The sequence below is a fragment of the Polypterus senegalus genome, chromosome 3 (assembly GCF_016835505.1).
Source record: "Polypterus senegalus isolate Bchr_013 chromosome 3, ASM1683550v1, whole genome shotgun sequence".
Taxonomy (NCBI): Eukaryota; Metazoa; Chordata; class Cladistia; order Polypteriformes; family Polypteridae; genus Polypterus; species Polypterus senegalus.
The window spans coordinates 258520708-258544070 of NC_053156.1; the positions used below are offsets into that span (position 1 = coordinate 258520708).

Here is a 23363-nt window from a genome sequence, read left to right on the forward strand (position 1 = left end):
AAAAATACCTCGATAGGTGCCTTTCTAATGGCTTAGGTTCAGAATAGAAGAAACCACTCTTGAAGATAAAGTCTGATTCCAGAGTCAATGCTATATACAAAGATGACTTTTATTGTATCTAACCAGTATGTATCTGTCTCTCATAAAATACCTGGTTCCTTTGATTCATGTAGAGTGATAATCCACTCAATTTCCATTTGCCAAGTTTTGCTCAATTTGGACCTTTTCCATAAATACCTTTCATCATGACCAATCTGGCACTTCCAACCTCATCTTGACTGTGGTTATTATTCAGTATGGCCCAATAAGTTGGTTTTACAAAGAAACTGGACACTAGGTGGACTAATAATAGTCTAGCCCAATGTTAAGTGTATAGAATCCTACCTGACAAATAAAAGGTATGTCTCCAGGAAGACTTTTGCAAATGGAATGAACCTACATTGGGCAATGCAGTGTTCTTTATCATTCCAGTACTGGAAGGTGGGTATGGTAGTAATAGGCACTGGAAGACCTGTGAGTGTCTCTGGAACTGAATCTAGCAATGTATCGGAGTAAAAGGTGACATTGGGGTTTGTGTGGGAGGTCAGGTAACAAACATTTATTTAAGATTAAGGTCACAAAGTGGTTTATGGTATCACTAAACTAGTAGATTTTTATTTGAGGTTTAACAAAATTGTATTCTCCCCCATGTTTGATTTACAGAGGATTAACTTTTTATCAGTTTGGAACTAGCATTTGAATAAATAATTGTGTTTAAAAAGGAGATGAAAATGACAATATTGTGCCTATAAAGTTATTTTATGATTTACTTTTTGTTTTTTACTTATTCCAAGTTGTTTGTAACATAACTTAGGAACTTAGCTATTATATTAGCACTAGATTGAGGTTATCTAAGCACTTAAATTGAACTGGGTGTGAGAGGTTGGGAATGCACAAAGTGCTCTGTCACACAGTCTCAGGGCATCATCATGGAATGCATTACTTTGGTTATTAGTGATGTAAAACCCTCAAAATGGTGACACCCTTTATGAGAACAAAAGGAGTCAAAATTAACATTAAGAGATAAACAGATTTTAATCAAAGCCTCCAAACAAAAAATGAACATCAAACTTGTTTATTCTGGGTTAGAAACCCCCAAAAAAGAAGCATCAAATATTTTGGGTTAAAGGAAAATCAAGACATATTAAATAAAAATGTCAAATGTAATAGATTTTTTCATGATCTTGTTTTTGTTTTTAATTTTTCTAAGGCATTTCTTGGTCTCTTAAAAAGTACTTAAACCATCATTTTAGGATGGATTAGAAGACTAAAGAATCCAGTGGTTAAGTTTGCTTTTCATTTCAACACATTATGAAAAACATTTGAAACCTTTGTTGAAGATGATTGCTATGCCATTGCTGGGCAAGGCAATCAGGAGTGTCTGACATGCAACGTCATTACCGTGATGGTATACAAGTCAGGGCTGTGCTCTTCTTGGCTGTCCAAATTGTAGATAAAACAAAAAAAGACTAGTATTATTTCTAACTGGTATTACTTGAGCTCTGGTTACAACTTCACTTCTGTTTTTTCACTACAACTTACATCCTTTTGGCTCTGCCTTTGAGAATTATTTTGTTTTTTGGTTAATCTGAAGATTTCCAAGACAAGATGGCAATTCATAACATAACCTGCTTCATCCAGTTGAAGGTCTCAATTTTGTCACTGCACCACTGGACATGAGGCAAGAATCATCTCTGGACAGAGTGACAGTCCTTCCTAGGCCATACTTAAGAACATGTTCAAACACACAGGAAAAATTCAGAATCAAAAAATTAACCTAACCTATTCTGAATGTCACAAAAACATGCAACCTTCAAACAGTTGTATTGCCATTTCCTTCCATAGCAACTAATCATGATGGTTTTACTTTAGAAAAGTTTATCAAGATCCAGAGCATTTATTGATTTTCTTCTGGCTCTGGCCTCATTGGGTAGGTTACTTAAACCAGTGAAAATGATAGCATTGACATTTCATACAAAAGATATCTCAGTTAAAGCTGTGTGGTCACCAATACACAAAGTTACACTGGGATAATCTTGTTTAAAACTACATAATCCCTTGTTTGAGTGAGATTGGGATGTGGCTTGTGAGGAGCTATTTGTTTTTGAAAATGAATAATTGATATAAATAAAACAATGTGTACCATGGAAAAATTCATGGAAAGGTAAAGGAGTGGGAAGGAGTGGATGAGCAGGACAAAGCCTAAAAGTACAAAGCATAACAATCACCTGACCTATATAGGTCTGACCATGCTAGTCATAAAATCAGGAAGCTTTTCCATTTGTCCACTAAAAAACAAAGGAATTAATTTTATGTTTTTTGGCAATATATCTAAATTCTTCAGTTATTTTGCAACTTTTGCTACCAATTCTGCTCCTGACTTTTGGCTAGAATGTTTCAGTGCTGTTCGTTGGAGTATATGGGATCTTCAAATTTTCATAAAAACTCAGTCTTTAATTAATATAAAAATAAAAAATATATGTCACTGAAGTTTTTGTGAAATGTGTTAAGCAAAACCAACAGCATGAAGGGTAAGATAATAAAATATAAACACTGGGAAGCTTAGAATATCTTTCTTCAAAGAGGTCTACACCATTAATATGTTTAGAAGTGCAACAATAAAAAAGAAGATTACATGCTTAAATAAAGAATGTAAAAATTGAATTAAATAGCACAGTAGGTCCTAAATTCTGGCATTATGCAATGCACCGACCATTTTCTGGCCTTACTGTACCCTTAACTTTACTTAAAAAGATGACCACCTCCTCTTTAGCACTTTTGGTTAACCTCCTGTGGGTGAAGAGGCAGGAGGTATTTATGATTAAGGAGGATTTGTTCATGCATGTAGGCTGGCAGCGGCTGAAGATATTATTAAAGGAATAGATTTAGGAGTGATAGTTCAGTGGTTAGTTTTTAGATTTTGCAAACATTTATTCTCAGAAGATATCTTCATAAATAATAAATTAAATATTTAAATTAAAATATATGTTACATCTGAGTGTTTGGTAAGAGTTTAACTTTCAATCTGATTTAGATGAACGTCTAGCCCTTCAGTCTTCTTACTGCCTGTTACAGAATGTTTACCCTCCCTGGTTCCACACCCTTATCTGTCTGCTTTTATTGTGTTTTATCTTTCTGATTTTTACTTATTTTTCTCTATTACATTCTGTGATCTTGGCTACTCCTAAAGACTTATTAATAACCACAAAGTTTGATTGAACTTAACTGTTACAGAATCCACAATAAATGCAGTTATGTTCTCCATTCTCAAAAAGGCCTGCTCTCATCTGTAAATTCAGAAGAGAATGTATAAACAGGCAGTGGGCAGGGCAGAACTAGCAGGTGCATAACATTTTATATCCTTAGTTGGTAGTGGGTAGTTTGATGTCAAAGGTTACCTGAACATGACAGTCTGACAGTCATGGTGGTTCCTGCTGCACAACACTTTTGTTTTTTAGAGAGGCAGATTAGGTTATAAAACCCAGCTAAGACTATTTCTTTGATAACCACATTACTTCTGTGTTATGAAAAATTCAACATATTCCTTTATCTTCATTTTCAAATAATTACTAAAATTATGTTTTGCTTCATCATGTCGCAGCATGCAGTGAAACTAGGATGCTATACGATGTTAGCCATTATGGATGTAGTGAGACATCTTTTATTGGCTAGCTAAAAAGATTACAATATACAAGCTTTCAAAGCAACTCAGGCCCCTTCTTCAGGCAAGATTATTACTATGTACTCTATGGAATCAAGTATCCTTGAAAAGATAACTTCCATATGTGTCATTTAGTTGAATGAAGGAGATCTGAATCTTTTCTAGAAGCATTTAATAAAAAGAAGTTGCATCATCTTACAGGTCCATCCTATATCTAAAAACTGTACCATCAACCTTCTACTCAGTGACTGGATGCTTTCTCCTGTTACTAATATGTAGTGATTATCTAAACTTTTTTTCAGAAACAGCTTCTCCTGGTTAAGGTCACAGTTGCAGCAGACCAAGCAGGTCAGCCCAGACTTCTGCGTCTCTAGCAATAGATTCCAGCTGAGAAATATAATCATTAAAGCATGTCCTGCGTCTGTTGTAGGATTTCCACCTTTGGGATGCTCTGAACTAAATCATTCTGAGTTTTGTACTCTTGGTAAACAGGTTTGGAGTGAAACAGTCAGACAAAGAATGATATTACAATTTAAAAACACTCTAAACTGCTTGGAAATGGGTTAATAGGATCCAGTTCTGTATCCAGGTCCGGGGGAGACTTTCTCTAGGAATGCCTGGTTGTTGGGCAATCCACATAACCAGGTTTCAGCCCTAAATGGCTATGTGGAGCCACCTTGTGGTCTCACCACCTGTAAAATGAAGGGTGAGGGCTGGGTGCAATGCCAGTTCCGTGGCAGGCATAGATGGGAAAGATCTAGATGGACTACATAGTGATTATTAAACCTGAAAAGATCATGTATACAAAATGAATGTAAATGTGAAAAATGGGAAGAAATAATGAGAAATACAAAAAAATACAAATAAATGGATATGACACAAATCAATACATAATACAGTATTGCCACATGGAGAAAGAGGCACCTGGAGGTACTTGGATAAGCTCTGCCTCCCTGGGACCCTATAATAATAAAAGCAAAATGTTTGTGAATTAGATGGATAATTAACTATTTTGATATTGCATATCAAATATAGGCATATACACCACATTTGGTATTTGCTGCTGCTAGGATGTGACAATTGTTTTCTGAAAATTTTCAGGTAAGGAAATCAAAAGTCTGAAGTAAAATAGTTATTTAATGTAAGAATTAAAGAAGTTTAGAGGTCAGGAAGCAATCACTGTACTCTGAACATGTGACAATAATGACTCTACAAATTAATGATAATAATGGCTCTATAAACTAATAAATCTATAACCATACACACCACCTCACTTATTTCCCTCACTTTGCTTTCAAATAGAACATCAAATACCATAATGCACTGGGGTTGAGGGTCAAGACCAATCTTAAAAGTGGGGACTACGCAATAAGAATTCGTTCACGCACGTATACGGCCCTCACAGTAACTTAATAATTATCTATTTTATTAAATTGACAAATAAAGTCAAGCATAATACGGCACTATTCAAGAGATTTATTTTTTAATTTTAGTATGTTGAAGTCGCTCAGCTACCCCTTTCCCATGCAAATTGTCAATGATCCCTAGAGTTTCCGTGATATCTTGAATGGAACTACATTCACATTATCAATCATTAAAATGTTTAAGAAACCTAAAAGAAATTTTAGGACCAGAAAGGCCAGCTCAAGTGATGAAGACGAAGTAATCGGGCAAGGGGCAGAACAGACAGGAGAGTCACTCAGCGAAGTGCCAGCTTCTCTTGAATCAAGCGAGCAGGCCGCAAGATCTCCAGAGCCCGTAACTGAAAGACTTGATCGGGTACTGTCCGAAGTTGATCCGGCATTGAATATAGTGGACCGTGAGACATTGTCTGAAACGAAAAATCCCCAAAATATTAAGAGAAATCTAAAGTCCGACCGGACGGAATATAACTGCACGCTGAGCTTCCAGCATGAAACGGAAGGTGAGTACAGACAGTGAGTTTTTTTGTAGTGTAGATTTTAAAAGTACCATAAGTGACCTTCCAATAACATACATTTTAATATAGAGAAATGTTGATCGGTGTGCCTAAACGACTTTCTTGTGTTCTGATGTGTTATTGTTTAACTGGACGACGCGTACTGCTTGTCCCTCGTAGTCATCTGTAGACAAAAAATAGTTTTAACGTTGTTCCTCGCGATTCAGGGTAGCATAAGTTCATTTTAGACCAGGAGGTTATTAAATGCCGAATATCTTTACTTTTACCTTTTGTTGAGAGAGAACTGCAGATAGCTGCTTTAAATAATTAAAAAAAATGATGGTTGCTTTTTAAAAACTTTTTATCAACCCGTTTTGACAATTGCCTAGCAAGAAATGGAATTCGCTTAAAAAGTCGATGCTGTAATTGAACTATTTGTTATTGAATTTGTAAGTTATTTCACTCTTTTGCGCTTTTACCTGAAATATATATCAGTCCATTACTTTATATATTAGGGTCACGGCAGACTGGAGCATCTCCTGCTAGAATCAGATGCCAGGCAGGAACCGACCACTGAGATGCAAACCAGTCCTTCATAGAGCACACTCACACACCCACAAGGTGAATTTCAAGTTAACCAGTTTAACCTAAGAGTCGCATCTTTAGAATGTGAGATGAAATGAGCAGTACCCAAGGAAAAGCCACTCAGCCACAGACAGTGACCAACCTAGGTCAGATTTTCAACATCAATACAGATCGTTTTAAAGATGTTAATGTATTCTGTGATGTTGAGCTACCCAGGCCCTGATGCAGCAAAGCAGCCCCGAACCATGACATTTCCACCACCATGCTTTACAGATGTTGTTGGGTTCTTGTGGTCAAATGTTTTTTTAGGTTTACTAAACTTGCCTTCTGGTACTTTGGCCAAATAATTCGGTCTTTGCCGTGTCTGTCTAGAGCACATTGTTCCAGAAGTCCTGGTGTTTGCTTTAGTGTTCATGAGAAAAGTTTAGGCTTGCCAAAATATTCTTTCTGGACAGCAAAGGTTTCTTTCCGGCACACATCCCACTTCTTTTAGCATCTTGCATTGTGCTATCGAGCTGAATTTGCTAGGGTGGTGTGGCCTGGACAAGGTAGCAGTTGTTTCAACTTTTCTCCACTTGTAGATGGTCTTCCAGAGAGTGGAACAGTTGATTTCCAATTGTTTGACAGTCTTTGAAGTCCTGTCCCATACTCTTAAGCATTTGTAACCTTTCTGAAGGCTTTAGAAAGCTCTTTCAGTCTAAGCATGGTGATAGCTCGCACTCTGAAGTTTAAATAAGACAGGTTCCAGGAAGACCCTTTCTAATGATGTTCTTATCATTTGTACCGGATTCTAATTTGAGGTATTTGTAAATCTAGGGTTGTACTTATTTTTGCATTTTGCATAATTTTTTTTTCTTTTTTATGTAAATTATACAGTGGACTACAAGATATAAATGTGGCATGATGGTTGTTTTTAATTACCTTTATCTGTAGGTACTGCTTCAATGAAGATCAATCCCGATATGTACACATTTTGAAAAAGGAAAAACATTTAATGGGGTGTACTTAACTTTTCTCATACCTTTATTCTGCTGGCCCCCCAGTATTCAGGTGATCATAAAGGTTATGGTAAATTATCATAAGCTACAGTGATATAAAGCTTAATACTGGGTTCCATAATTGAATCAAGCCTGTTGCTCATTGTATGTTTTTTTTTATATTTTGGCAAGTCTTCCTTTGACCTTTTTCATTTTCTGTTTTTTTTTTTTTGAGGGTTTTTATCTTTCTGACTTGTGACTGCTATTTTTATTGCAGATTCTCTCAATATTAAATAATCACAGCTATAAATGAGCTGCCCCTATTTGGTTTTGATATTGTACATTGTTGTGAATTCATGTTCACCATTTTAAGATGAGTATCAAACAGATGTTCTCAAATTTCATAAAAATTTGTCCAGGTGTTTGGAACTTGCTGTCTTGTTTTTTAATTTATATGTTGTTGTGAATTCTTGGGTACCTTTATCGTTCAAGATGGAGGAAAAAAAATTTGTAGTACCTTTATTCTAATTAGAAGTTGTGCTGTCTTAATGTTTTGTCTAGATTGGGACATGAAATGCAGGTGAATTCATGCTATTAATATCAGATTAGGATATGTTTAGCTGTATAATTTTCCTCTTGGATATTCAGCAGATGTCTGCTTTTGAGAGTTATCAATGCCACATACTACTTAGACTTGCTGTCTTCTGGGTCTCCTTGCTTTGCCCATAAAGTGTTCTCCAGGGTGTTTTTATTCTTACTTCTTAACTCGTGTTTTAAGATCATTGTGTCTATTTTACTTACAGTATTTGGCACATGTTTTCAGTTTCCATAGTTTTAGCTAGTCTGACAGTTTGCCACATAGCAAGATAGTGTTTTCTTTGGTTGTTTTAGGAGACATTTTGAACTGTTTGAATCTTTGCTACTTTCTTAGGGTTGGATAAACGGCAATTCATAGTCTTTACCATCAAAGCTGTAGTCTGATATTTTGCTATTAGTCCAAAACACACAGAATTTCCAGCTAACTCCTTATGTATTCTTAATTTTGCTAATATACATACAGTATTCCAGGAATTTCCTGCACAATACAATCACTGCACCTCCAGTTACTTGAATGACCTTTGTATTAACTATTTGTATATTGTTCTATTTAGTTGAAGATCTACATAATATAACAAAATTCTCCATGTTTCCAAAATTAATTTAGGGTTGGAGGGAGTAGAGAGGAGGATGGAGATTTTAGATGGATAAAAAAAATCAATAAGGTATACACAGATTATGAGAAAATCCTCAGAAGGTAGTTAAGTCATAAAGGAAATGATGAAAACGTATTACAAGATGTACATTTTTAATAATAAATGAAATACTTTGTTTTCCATATAATTAAAAGCTTGAGTGTTACGCTTTTCTGAAGTTTATTAGGATGAAATTCATTTTACAAGGGCTACTCTTATTTTACTCATTAATACTTAATCAGGATTTATTGGGTCAGACTTAAAGTTCTGAGCAAGTGTGTTAATAAAAATTGTATTGAAAAGTTATTTTTATTATGCTGAAGAAAAATATTTTCTTGGATGCAAATATCAGAGAATAGGCACATAAGCAGTGAATTATGGTATTTATACTTGCTGTTGCACAGTACTTGCCGTTCACATTGAAATTGAGGCTAGGGTGAACTAGTATATTTTTGGGATTTCATTTGCCTTTTCCCCATTGTCAAAGGCATGCTTCCTTAGTCTTGGAACGTGTGTTGAAATAACAGTGTACCGTGCCAAAGTATCACAGTTTGGAGGTTGTAGTTCTGTCTGATTCCTGAAAGAATGTGCAAAAAAGTGGACTGATGGAAAGGGACCAAAATTCTGAAATGGCTGGCTCTGCATTTCTAACCTTATATGGCACCATTGCAGGTTTCTGATGTATGTTGCCGTGAAGTGTGGAGTGACCGTATTAAAATAAATGTCTTTGTTGTTATAGATGGAAGTGAGTTTAAAGTTAAGAAGCCTGCTGCCAATGCTGTTTTATTTAAAGCACCAAAGAAGGAGAGTCATCTGGCTGAAGACATGAATAATATTCCAGATAAAGGTACAGTTTACTGAAAGCAAATGTGCTTTGTAATATGGCAAAACAGTATAAATGCCCAAAATGTTAATCTCTTTGGTTTGCAATTGTGTTAAATTATTTCTGAATGCTCAAGTGTGCAGAAGAAAACAGAAATAAACATGTATTTTGTACCTTCCTATAAACATCATCTGTGCATCCATTTTCCAACCTGCTTATTCAGGCAGTGGCCAAACATGGGTGGGGCACCAGTTCTTCACAGAATACAGTTATACACAAAACTGTGCTCACACATAAGGTGCTAATTATCCTAACTCACACTCTCATCTTTGGGCTAAGGGCAGGAAACCAGGGTATACAGAAAAAAAAGTCGTGCCAATACTGAAAGAATTTGCAAACTCCAAACAGACAGTCCCGGGCCAAGATTTAAAAAATGTTTAACTACAGTTTAAGAGGAAAGAATAGTTACATGGCAAAGACTGATTCAATTGTGTGAAACTGCCAGATAACACGTGTAGTATTTTCAGATCTTAATGTGTTATCTTCTCAGATGGTTAGTGTTAGGTTCATTTCCATTTTTCACACAATAGTATGCGAGTGTTAATGAATTGTATGCTGTAAATCAGCTAATCTACAAATACACTAACTTGGGAAAAATATTTAAATTTGGAAACTTCACATTTTTTTTTTTTTTTACTGAAAAACACCTAAAATAGCCCTTTTGATAAATGTAAGTTTTCATATTCCGATTAGTCTTAGTGTAAAAAAATCAACAAAGCATCGCTAAAAAACATTACCATGGAACTGTAAGAATGTTAGGATCTCTGTAATATTACAACAATAACAATTTGTTTCTTGTATCACCCAAAATCACACAAGAAATGAGTCAAAGGGCTTTAACAGGGCCTATTATCGATAGCCCCCCAGCCATGTCTCTCTAACATTATAGGAAAAAAAAAAGGAAGAAATCTTTGGAAGGGAAATTCAGAGAAATAGAAACTGCCTTCCACATAGGCTAGACGTGCAATAGGTGTCAAAAAATGCGGTAAATACAATGTACAAAACATAATACAAGTAATCCTCTTGAAAGAGCTACATTGCCAATTTATCACTACCACCTCAGACATACAATATAATAGAACAAAATACTTTATTTACTACGCTTCTGAGTGCCTAAAAGGAGATAAATATGTTAGAGGGCATGAAATGATAAAAAATGGAATCGGGTGAAGTAGCAGCACCATAGTTATTGTTTTGTGTTAAAATGAAATTTCTTATAAAAGTAGAAAATAAGAAATAAATATTACTAAGCTGACCATAATTTCTAAAATTGACCAGGTGTTACCTCATGTTAATTTTTGGCAAAACTGTATTCTTTGAGTTTTAATCAAATTGCAATTTGGTTAAGTTATTAATGTTTTTCCACTAAAAAGGGATGAGAAAATAATCTTTCTGATTTGTTTGTGTTTAATTTTCTTTTATGTCCTCTTAATATTTTATGTTTAATGAATGTATTTTTACTACTCAAATGTACTTGTACCTTATTGTGCTCTCTTTTTTTAATTTCCAGTATTATATACATATATGCATGTACTATGAGTTAAAGTCAGTGTTGTTAAATGCCCACATACAGTATCTGCTGTGAGGCATGCTATATTTATTTTCACACATGCAGTACGTTTAAAACTTGTTATAAATTCTAACCTTTGCTTTGTGCAGTTCACTGAAAAGTTTCTTCATAAATTTGAGTATAACCTTTGCACCTGAAAATGTGAAAAGCATGTCTTGTATGTATGTTTGTCAGTTTGTGTGAAACATCTCCTTTCCTAGTAGATTAGTTTTCTTGAAATTTGCCACACTTGTTCTTCAATAAAAATAATTTTTTTGTTAAGATAACTTAAGTTTTGAAATTTTAAAATCTCTTATTGTAAAATGGTGAAACACCAAAACCTTCTGTGCATCTTTAATTATAGATTACTTTACTGTTTCAAATTTACCTTGAGAGAGGTTAGTTCAACCTGTATATTTTCGTCTTTAACTAGTCCAACAGCTCCTCAGATTACCGTACTTGTTTGTCAAAACCAACTCACATCTGCTGCTTGAAGTAAAATTAAATTAAAAAAAAATATATAGTCTCCTATCTGGAAGTGAATGAAAGAGGAAAAGAATGATGTAAGGTTCACTCTGTAAGCATAGAGTGAACAAATAAATACTCAGTAATTTCATTACACTAAAAACAACCTTACAGCTTCATCACATGCACATTATTATAAAGAACAGATGCTAACAACCAGCAGCTAAAAGGTGTTTGAACTAACTAATTACATGTAAAATGTGCAAAATGCAGCTCCCCTAATTAATATAAGCATAGGATGGGTTTTGAAAGGGAACTGCATTTGATATGCAGGCAGAAGATCTGAGCCCCTGGGCATGCAACAAGTACTGCACTGTGGTCTTCAGTTTCTGTGGTGCACAATGAGACGAACTGTCCCACAAATAGCAAGAACTGAGCAGAACTACAGCATGTGCTGTGTTGAAATACTTGCTTAATGGTGAAATGTACGACAAAGACCATGTTGGTGTTATGGTTTATTTGTCCCTGAAAGCATCTTTGCTCCTGTGTGATATACAGACTGAAATTAAAATCTTTAAGATTAGTATCACCTTTGGCATTCCTGCTATACAACAAATTAGTTAATTTCCAAGTTCTTAGTTATTTGTATAATTTTAATTGTTTTAACTAATCTTAATATTTAGACAGGGAACTTAGTGCAGTTGCTTTTCTCTTTCATAGAGCTAATTTTTGTCATTTTGAATTTATAGTTTTATTTCTTTTGGTAATTACCCTTTATTGTTGATATGTTGGTATTTAATTGGTGGCTGTGTAGTGTGATGTTGTTAATTGGACCACTCGCATGCATTGTTGCACTATTTTAGCATAATTATAATATAACAATGAGTTATTATTATAATGTGTGTTAATGTGACAAACATATTAAACCTCAAAAGTATTGAATATGATGTATAGACTCTGTTTTAATTCCCTTTTAAGAGGGCCAGTGCTGTGCATTTGCAACATACAACATTTTTGTTTTTTGTCAGTTTATGTTGGTTACTTGTTGTCACTTCTTAGGAAGCTGGCTGACAGTTCAGGAATACCTCAGCCAAGCTTCACTCTATTATGCTTGCTGTTCTGGAAGCCATTAATCTCAATCAATGAGGCACAACATTCAGTTTTCATATACCCATGGCACATACATGAAACATAACATTTTTGTGGACATATAAATGCAGGAAATATGAGCACTTTACTACATTCATGTTGCAATAAAGGCATCTAGCAAGTACGAAGCTGCTGTTGTTAGCCATAAGCAGTTACATTCTATTAACGCAATATGTGATTCATTTATTTTGAAGCAAACTAGCTTTGGCTGACATGACAGTACTGTAGTACTGGTGGCTGGCATGTTGGTCAGGTAACTGACTGCACTCTCAGTTTTTTATACGTTCTATACTATTCATTGCATCAGTAATCGCGTCATTACATGGAGCAGATAACAGCGGGTACCAGTTCAGACACTGGCACCTTGCACCTATCACTGATCCCAGAACACAGAGGAGTGGTGCTATAAGGCAGCACATGATTTTGCATGCTCAGATGCGGACTACAGCCAGATAGTCTTGAATGCAGGTGGCAGGGTCTCAAAGTGGCAGGAGGAAGACCACTCTACCAACAAATCAAAACTGGCAGCATTGTGATTGCATATGCATGAGGTTAATTAGCATTGAGGTGTGTCCACAGTTGCACATTTACATGATGATTGTGATTTCTAAATGGTTATTTATGTAGAAAGGTGTGTACACCCGGTTTTATAAATCTGATGGTTTTTGGCAAATGCATTTTCCTGTTTTTTTGGTGTGGAAAAATTTTCAAGCTTGAATCTACACAAGGCTTTATAAATGAGACCCCTGGTCTCCATCATGATATGAAGCAGCCAACAACTTTACTTTGAGACTTCAAAACAGATTTTAACTCTGTATTGAATACTTCCTTTAAAAAGTTTATGCTTAATAAATTTGAACAACAGTTTGGACAGTTGACCCTCTACAACTAAAAATAGCACATCAGTCGATGCTATTTTTATTTTCCTTGAATTGATCCATGTTAAATAGCATGCATTTAATTTAGTCTACTAGTTTATATAATTGCATATATTATAAAAAATAAGAACTATATCTAATAGTCAAAAATGTAATAACTAACTTTTTAAAGTATCTAAAATTTGTGAAATGGCATGCATACATTCTCTAACGTAATTGCTTGATCAGTTGTTTTTACATTTAGAATTGGAAGATGATATGCCAAAAGTGAGCTCTTCTGATGAGGACAGTGATAAAGAAGATCAGTTGTCTACAGGGAGTGATGATGACAGCAGCTCACAAACATCTAGTAATTCGGGTTCATCAAGATCTGGAGCAGGTTTGTGAAAATTGTTTGCTCATGTAGTGATTCTTTTTTTTTTTTTTTTATTAACATAAATGATTCATTGTCTGTTCCTTAACAAATCCAGGTCATTAAAAATGTCTCTCTTGTTTTCAAGACTTGAAAATATTTGAAATTAAAGCTTGATTGCCAAAACTAAACTGTTAAACTATTTAGTTAATTACCATGCATTTTTAATGTTATTTTTCTTTTTGTATATCACACAACACGTTTTATACAACTATCTTGCTTACAATTCACTCACTGAGTGTATTTAGAGGCACTTTAGTAACTCGGTTATTAATAGCAACATGGTTTCTAAAATGCCAGGTAGATCCTTATTTTGCTTAAAGAAATCAGGTTATTGGTCTCTGAGAAACCTGGTTTACAAAGGTAGATTTCTCCATAAATATCCCAGTTCTGTGGTCATGTAAACCGTTGACCTGGTTACAGTTAAGAATTCTGTATTCTGTGCATTTCCATTGCACTCTGTTCACCTGCTTAGCTTGGTACCCTGTTTTAGCAACCACAGAGATCAATTTCCTGAAGTAAATGCACAGATGATCACATTATTTCTTGTTCTGTTTGAAATAATCTCTTGCAGTATTTCAGAAATCAGTAAATTTATGTTGATGAACAGAGCACATAGTACAAGTTCAGCAGCATATTCTCAGGGGTGCATTACGCAGTTCAATTACTTTTTTTTTTTTAAATAATTAGTAGCCTAATGCAATGCTTATTTTATTAAAGTAGAAATACCTGCATTTTTGTTAACACAGCAGCATTGTGTGTAAGGCAAGAAGCACATATATCTGGTCTTTTGCAGGACTCAGTTGCACAGCCATGTAGAAAAAATAGTGTGCTACATGCAATCTAGTAACAGAAACCTGTTAATAAGGTGTCAGTTTAGTTTTGATCCAGCTGTTTGCTATAGATTTGTTGAAAGAGTATGATTGAATTATGCAGCGGCCAATTTTCATACTGCAAATCATCTGGGTTTTAGCTCACAGATGTTAAAAGAGAGAGAGAGGTTAGGAGCATGCGCTGATACAGTGTATTGCCACACCCACCACATGACAGACCAACTCAGGATCCCAGATTAGGGCCAGAGCGCAGCCATGATATGGGTGACACCTCAGCACCACACTAGTTGAGATGGAATGGAACAGTGTGAGATTTTTTTATGGTGGCTGGAGTGCCAGTTCTTCCACCAACCTCCAGGTTTTTCCCTGCAGTATGAAGGGCCTACATGCAGGACTGGATGCAGATTAACGTCATCCCCTGGGTAAAGGGTTAAAAGAGGATTTTTTTTAATTCATAGTATATGAAGAATATTCTTGTTTTCGGATTTACGATCATCAGTGATAAGGTTTAACTGTTTTTTGGACAGTCTAATGATGTCAGAACATTTTGCAAAGAAGAATACTTGTGCATGAAAATGTGGGTTTTAAAGAAATCGGGTTTCTGCCTTAACCAGGTTACTCGCCTTATCCTTGACTGTCATAATAGAGACAGGCTTGATTTTCGTTTATTGTGCAATCCATTGGTAGTGCTAACATGTAGTGTTCCAAACTGAAATAATGTGGGACAGCTCTCAATTGAGAAATGTGCATTTTACTGGACCTTGCAAATTTGGTAAGATGAAAGGTTATTCAGTGCCTTGTATTTCTAATATAAAACATACTTGAGCCATCCTTAAGTAATAAATATGCATAAGTACATTTTTTTCTTTTAATAGTGACTATCATAAAGTGTCCCATTACAAGCTGTTTCACTATATAATCAGAAACCATTTTGCTTTATAGAGTTCTGAGTATTTGCTTTGATAGACAAGCATAATGAGAAGGCATTTGCATAATGTATACAGTAGTTTGTAACAACATTCTTTATTATTTTGATAAATATGCAGTTATCAGCAACAGTCTAGCATTGAGTTTTAGAATGGCAGTCAGAACTTCGTCCTTGTGACAAAAAAGTTTTAAAGCTGCAAGAGATGATTTTTTTTTTCCTGAAAGTGAGTGAAAAGTTTTTGAAAGCTGAATATAGTATGAAGCTGAGACAAAAGCTTTCTGATCTTTAGACACTGTTCCGAATGTGAACAGAAGACATTTTTTCACCTACGCTTAGTGTCTGAGGTCTGTAGTTGAAGTATCATGTTGCATGTGGAACTTTATAGACCCATAAGATTTCAGAACCTGTTTAGAGGGGACATTTATTTATGGCAAATAAAGTAAATGCCATTCTAACATGCGTCTTTTCTCTCAAGATTTTCAAGGAGAGTATACTCTGTTTATCTAATATGCAAACTAACACACTGAAGTCACTGGGTATCAATGGACACTGTGGTAATTTTTCTTAGAATTCACATGTTCCACAAACAGGCAAAATATATGCTAACTTTGGGACTAATTGATAGGGTTTTGAAATGTGGGGTGAAACATCATCTGTGGCAGCTGCTTTACAGATTGTACATTCTTAAACGTCCTTCATAAATCATCTTTGCTGATTGGTCATATAAGAACCCTCTGCTAAAAAGATTGACATTTTCAATTTAAACCAGTAGTGAAAACTACATGATGACTCTGGAATTGAGGATAAAATCTTCTGGGACCTTCTAATGTGTAATGTGAGTGGGTGGCTTCAAATCGGTGCTTACAGTATATTCATTGTAAGGAAAACTTTTTCTACAATTGGAATCCCAACATTCTGATTTTTATATTATTTCAAGTTTTATTACTTGTACAATGTTTATAATTTAGATATATTTGGATCTTTCTGATAGAAACAAACAGTATCTATCTACATATTATTTAATTTACAACTTGACTTGCCATCTGTGCAGATGAAAGTTTATATACTTCAGTTGTCACTTTTATGTTGCCTTAAACTGTTGCTCAGCAGAGACTGTCTGTTGTTTTACAGTTATTACAGTAGTTGCTGGTGTTAAATTCTTTGTTTATTAACAGGATGGAGAACAATGGAGGCATGGTCAGACTTGCCAAAATGAGGTAATGCACTGAGCAGCTCTCCCTTTTAACACCCAGCATAATGGTTATTCCACTGTTACTAACTGCTGAGAGTAATTTGGTAAAACTTTTTTTTTTTTTAATGCTATTGAAGAAGTCCACCATTATGATGGAGATGTCCTGGTCTGCTTTGTTAACTGGTGATGCTGTAAGAAACATAGAGAGAATCTTATAGCTAATAATACATCATGTAACTGACAGAAAATTTTCTTGACAAGCGGAAAGGGCTAGATTTCATTTTATGTATTCTGTTATGTCACCAAAAATTGATGTGGACTGCTACAACTATAGACCAGAGGCTGTTGATCATTAAAATGCACACCTGCTCATTTGTTTGTCATTTCAGTAAGCTGTACGGTGTTTGCAGCCAGTTGTTCTCTGTTGGGAATTCATGGTTTCAAAGCACATAGCAGTTTCTCATGCGTGTAGCAAATTAATACAGTAATAAAGCCTTTCAATCTAAATCTCTCAAGCAGACCTCCCAGTTCCCCTCTTTTGTGGAGATGATGCCTTTATATTTGGAACATACACTTCTGTTTCTTAAGCGTGCTTACTCTGCATTAAAGCCCACGTTTTAGTCTAATCTCCTTATTTTCAAGTACAGATCACAACAGTGACAATTTACAGTGCACATCTACATGCTGATTAATGTACAATACGTTTTTTTTCTTTTCTAGTTAGTAGTTTCTTAAAAAGTTTAAAAGTCAGAAGTTATATTAATTATGTATTATGTGCTTTATTCATTATAGATGCTATTCCTGATGCTAAATGCATTGAGGCGGCAAAACGGCGTCGACAGCTTGCTAGAGTACAGAAGGACTACATACCTTTGAACACCAATCGTGAATACCACAGACAGGGAAATGGGACTGTGGATTCTGATGAAGATTCAGATGATGTTAATCAAATAATACACTTTGCTCCAAAACCAAGGACTTTAAGACAAAGAATAGCAGAAACAGCAGGTAAGATAAATGATAGTCACATAAAATTGCTAATAAAAACAAGTAAAAATGGAAAATGATATATATATATATATATATATATATATATATATATATATATATATATATATACACACAGTATATATCTATAGTATAAATCTATACTAATAAAAGGCAAAGCACTCACTCACTCACTGACTCATCACTAATTCTCCAACTTCCCGTGTGGGTGGAAGGCTGAAATTTGGCAGGTTCATTCCTTACAGCTTCCTTACAAAAGTTGGGCAGGTTTTATATCGAAATTCTACGCGTAATGGTCATAACTGGAAGCAGTTTTTCTACATTTACTGTAATGGAGATGAGCTTCAACGCCATGGGGGCGGAGTTTCGTGTGACATCATCACGCCTCCCACGTAATCACGCAGTACATAGAAAACCAGGAAGAGCTCAAAAAAGCACTTAATAAAACATGCATTATATAATTGAGAAGGCAGCGAAACAATAAGAAGCGAGCGAGTGACATATACAACCATATTGATGAGTTCTGCTACTTCGGAAACAAAGCACGATGTAAACCTACACTTTAAATTAAGTTCATAGACAGGCTGCGCTGGCGCTTGTAATTTAGTGCCTGCCCATATAAGGCCGTCCGTCAGCGGCAATCCAATAGCAAACTGCCACGGGTAAATATTCACGGGTGAAGGACTGTGCTTATGGAGAGGAAGATGAGATGGTCAGGGTGGTGTTTGACACAAACTCAGTGAAACTGCGAGAGAAAGTTTTAAGTGCCAGGACTAAGGTAACATTAAATACAGCTATGGACATAGCACGAGATGGCACCAGCACAGCTGGGAACCTTCGATGCAAGTACACCGAGTGGTACAGATATAAAACTGTTTGATTCTTGTGTATTTAATCTTTTTTTATATATTAAATCTTGAGTTTGAGAGATTTACCCAATTCAGTTTTTGTTTTACTTAAATTCACAGCAGCAAAGCATCTTCTCAAACTTGATAGTGATTTTGTTGTGATAATTATTTCAAGTTCTATTTAGTTGATGCCTTTATATAGTTGTTTGTAGCTTCAGCTTTTAAATAAGTATACAGCATAATTAAATAAGAGATGATTGCACAATAATTTAGAATGGGATCAGAATGTTTATTTACATAATGTTATACTTTTATATCTTTTATGAATCATCAACTGATGAGCACCTGTTGCATGGAGGAAAGGCTTAACTGTACAAAATTTGGTACTTAGGATTCACGACAAAACAATTACATTGACAATCTGTTCTGTATAGGTCTGAGGCGACTTTTTAAGTTGACCACTTCTTTTCACTCAAATTACATGTAAAGGTCTGCCTGTTAGCTCAAAGTGCTTTACATAATGAAGAAAAAATAAAAGACAATAAACCTATTAGTCTTATAATTTCTTGGCTTTTTCCAAAACACTCAGTATTTTCAAAATGATTTGTTTGTGCCAGCAAAATTGAAAACTAGGGTTATGGTACGGTTTCCAGGAGCTTTGTGAGTGTCCTGTAACTCAAGCTTACAAAGTATGAGCCAAGGTTAGACAAATTATCAGCATGCATACAACAGCAAAAGCACATTAATTGTTCAAAAGCATACCGAATGCAAACTTTTACCTTTCAACAAAAGTTGTTTGTATCATTGAAAGCTCCGCTATTTTTTTTCTTTTAAGACAAAAGATGTTAATGTATGAGTGGCTTTTCTAAACTAAAAGCTCAGTAGATAGACAGACAGAGCATCAGTATTGGCAGTTCAGTCCAATTTATCATCCAGCTGCACTCCCAGGTATTTATAGGTCTGTACCCTCTGCACACACTCACCTCTGATGATCACGGAGTCCATTATGGGCCTGGGCCTCCTAAAATCCACCACAAGCTCCTTGGTTATGCTGGTGTTCAGTTTTAAGTGGTATTCAGGTTAAATTGCCATGTTGGCATTTTGCGATAAATAAGTGGGTTTTGGATTGCAGTTTGGGCACTTGGTTTCTAAATGGTTCGCCATCACTGTACTACAACTACCAGAAAAACAGTGGTACAGTGACTTCCTACCTCTTATCATCTGTCCAGTGCTTACCAAGATTATTATTGACTATTCTAAGGTATAATGTGAGTATCTCTTCCAGATAGTTATCTACTGTATATATGTAAACATATTTTGGAGTCATGTCTTAAAATTGCTGGTACCTTTACCTATCCTCTAATATACTCTTCATGTAACATATTTAAACAGACTAGACTACAGCCAAGTTTTTCTCCTTCACCTAGATAGAAATAATATTTTATTAGGGTACACAAACTATTGAAATTATATCTCTGTATGCTTTCTTTTATTCCTATTACCTTTTTGAAGGTGTGTACGCAAGGCAAATGTTTTTAGTTTATGCATGGTTGCTTAAAAGAAGCACATGAACACTCCAGGCCTGGGCCTATATTTATTAGACATCTCAGAATTACTTGTAGCAATTGCGCTAAAAGTCACACTAAGATCAGAATTTGTCTTACTTCAGAGTGGGACATAAGAAGTATTTGTTAAGTGTCCTAGTCGACTAAGAATAAATGATGTCACGATTTTGCATCATTCCTTGAAGTATGTAAACTGACACTTATTATGACATTTTGTAGTTTTCAGATACTAATGCTGAGGCACCATTACAAAGATAATAACAAAAATCCAAGTAGAAGAAGAAGACGGAAAACATAATAAGACAGAATATTGTGCTAAGCTGCACGTTATTGTTGCCACTTTGCAAAGTCATGAACAACATTGTAACAAACACTGAGAAGGAAAGACCGAGACACACACACTGAATGATAGTAAAGCACATAAATTGACACTTTTATTTAACAATGAATGCTCCAGAGATTGTTCCTGCCTTGTAACCTTCTGAGATAGGCTGCTTCCTTGCAGCCTGCTTAGTAAAAATCAGGTTTAGAAGATGGATTTTTTATATATTAAATCTTGAGTTTGAGAGATTTACCCAATTCAGTTTTTGTTTTACTTAAATTCACAGCAGCAAAGCATCTTCTCAAACTTGATAGTGATTTTGTTGTGATAATTATTTGGTTGATGCCTTTATATAGTTGTTTGTAGTTTTTAAATAAGTATACAGAGAGATGATTGCTAATTTAGAATGGGATCAGAATGTTTATTTACATAATGTTATACTTTTATATCTTTTTATGAATCATCAATTGCTGTTGCATGGAGGAAAGGCTTAACTGTACAAAATTTGGTACTTAGGATTCACGTCTGTTCTCTGAATTTCACTCAAATTACATGTAAAGGTCTGCCTGTTCCTAGCAGATGATTTGTTTGTGCCAGCACTATACAGTGTCCTGTAACTATACTTTTCTTTGTCACAACAGGCATGGATGAAAGTGAAGAGGAAATCCCTGAAAGCCTAGAAGATAAAGACGATGACATTCTTTGGGAAAAGCAGCAAATTGGGAAAGGGACAAAAATCCCTCCGGTATAGAGCCCTATTAATTGTTCTGAAATTTGCAACTTGTAAGAATCTATAAAAATATGCATGTTTTGATTCATTCTAAATGTCGCTGCTCAACACTTAAAATTGGTAAGATATTGGTTAAGGCTGCTGTTCTTCTCCAGTAAACATTTTTGGATGACATAGGCCTTTTTGCAATGTAGCACAGTACAGAATGAAACACATCATCATAAGCAAGAGATTTATGTATTCAAGTTGCTGTTCACTCTTTATTTACTTACTGCAAGTCTGCTGTTCAAGAAACAGTTTGTATTTTTCCACTAGATGCCATGTGGTCCTAACTTAAATGAAACAGAAAGAACTCAGAAGAAGTGTTTTGTTCCTTCATCTTTGCCTCCAGTAAACCTTGAAACAATGAAGAAGCGACTTACTAAAAGGTAAAATACATTTTATTGTGTAATTCACTGAACAGTTATTGAGGACTGTGATCTTGATGTGATGAAATGGCTTGGATATTTCAGTGGGCATTAAAACTGTGCCTTTGGGAATGTTGTAATCCATGCAGTGATTATCCTTGGCATATTCTTCTGAGGAGAACATCAAGCCAAAGACTGATCCAAAAAGCTTTCACTGACCTCAGAAATTTGTAGAGATGCTGTATCATTTCTTGTTCAAATCATATTTGTTTCAACCAGCGGATTTACTTGTAAAAATTGATCAGTTTTATTTTTTTTTAACTTGTTAGGTCTATGAAATCTGCTTTTTTTGGTTGTTATATAGTCTCCCACTATAATCAACTGTCCATTCTGTTTTTCTAAGCCAATTCAATTTTTTTATTTCTATTCTCCGTCACATGATTATTGAATTATGTCGTTCTGCTCGCTTTTTTGGTTTTGGTTTTGGTTTTTCGGTCCTCCATCCTGACAAAAATAAATGTTAGAACCAATTTCCTTCATTTGCTGATTTACATATCCTTGTGGTCTCTGCTTCTTATGCTTCACTGTGTCCTCTTGTCTTAAAAGTCTGTTGACTCTCTGTGTCCTCTAAGAGTTCTAATCAGAAATGAAAATGTATCTAAAAGTGAGGCGAGGTAAAGAGGATTTTTTTATTGATTTCAAAATAGGTGAAACATCTCGTAAGATTGAAATCTTTCAGATATTTTAGGCTTTACTTTTAAGGTTGGTGGGCAGAAAACTTAAATTCGAACCACATCTGTGTGATTTATTCTTCGGTCTTTATCATGCTGGGTAGCATAATAGTGTGGAATTACAGGTGTGACATTTGAACTTTGATTGTTGCCAAAAAGCTCTTGTCCTGCCAATAAGATTCTGTGAGGCCTAGAAGAACAAACGTATGTGAGCACTGGCATATTGTGCTACAGGCATCACTAGACCTATGTTGTAGCTTTACATAATTTACAAAGAAACAGTACACTCTGTGGTTTACCAGGTAATACCTCGGATTGGGTCCTGATGGATTTGAGTTACTTTGGCAGAGATTTGGTGCAAATGGCTCAGAATATTTTGTTAATACTGATCTATGAAATTTATTGGGTTTTAATATTTCTCTTTTATAATGTATATATACCTCAGCAGTTAAATTTCTCTGAATCTCCTGGGTAATTCTCTGAACCATGACTGATGTACATAGATAAAACAATTTGAATATTCTGAAGTATATAGTGCTCAGGTATACATTTATTTCTTTTGGATGATCTGTACATTACCATAACTGCTAAAAAGAAAGTTCTGAAGGCCTTCCTTTTTTTATTCAGATCTTTACTATTGATAGAATTCCTTTGTAGCTTAGACACTAAATTGTCTAAGCAAGTAAAATGCTCTGTTAAACGGTCACGCCTTACAGTTGTTTGATATACTTGGCTTACTTATGGCATTTTTCTTTTATAATTACAAATAATGAGATCTAGATGTGCAAGTACATGCAAAAGTCATAGAAAAACTATAGAAAATTGTGTGCAAAAAATGTTACTGCACCTACAGAAAATTGATTTGTAAAATCATATTTTAACTGCACCAGGTTTCCTTTACTCATTGTCTAACAAAACCCGATCCTTAAAAATGGAAGTGACATTTCATCTGGACAAAATAAATTTTGTAAAAACTATACAAATAAGTGTTTTTTGACTATGTATTAATCATTGCTAAGGTAAAGGCTGGAGAAGTTGTTTCCAGGTTCTT

The 23363-nt window shown here is 35.0% G+C and overlaps 1 protein-coding gene across 1 annotated transcript in view; it reads left to right on the forward strand.

The window, feature by feature from the left end:
• Window positions 1-5039: 5039 nt before the first annotated feature.
• The window catches only part of gcfc2 (GC-rich sequence DNA-binding factor 2), a 50055-nt gene continuing 31731 nt past the window's right edge, over window positions 5040-23363 (forward strand). Inside the window, exons 1-6 of the mRNA XM_039748969.1 lie at window positions 5040-5624; window positions 9152-9259; window positions 13581-13715; window positions 17494-17709; window positions 21086-21189; window positions 21490-21602. Of these exons, the coding sequence (XP_039604903.1) occupies window positions 5300-5624; window positions 9152-9259; window positions 13581-13715; window positions 17494-17709; window positions 21086-21189; window positions 21490-21602 (1001 nt within the window). The 5' untranslated portion in view covers window positions 5040-5299. The remainder of the gene's footprint in view (window positions 5625-9151; window positions 9260-13580; window positions 13716-17493; window positions 17710-21085; window positions 21190-21489; window positions 21603-23363) is intronic.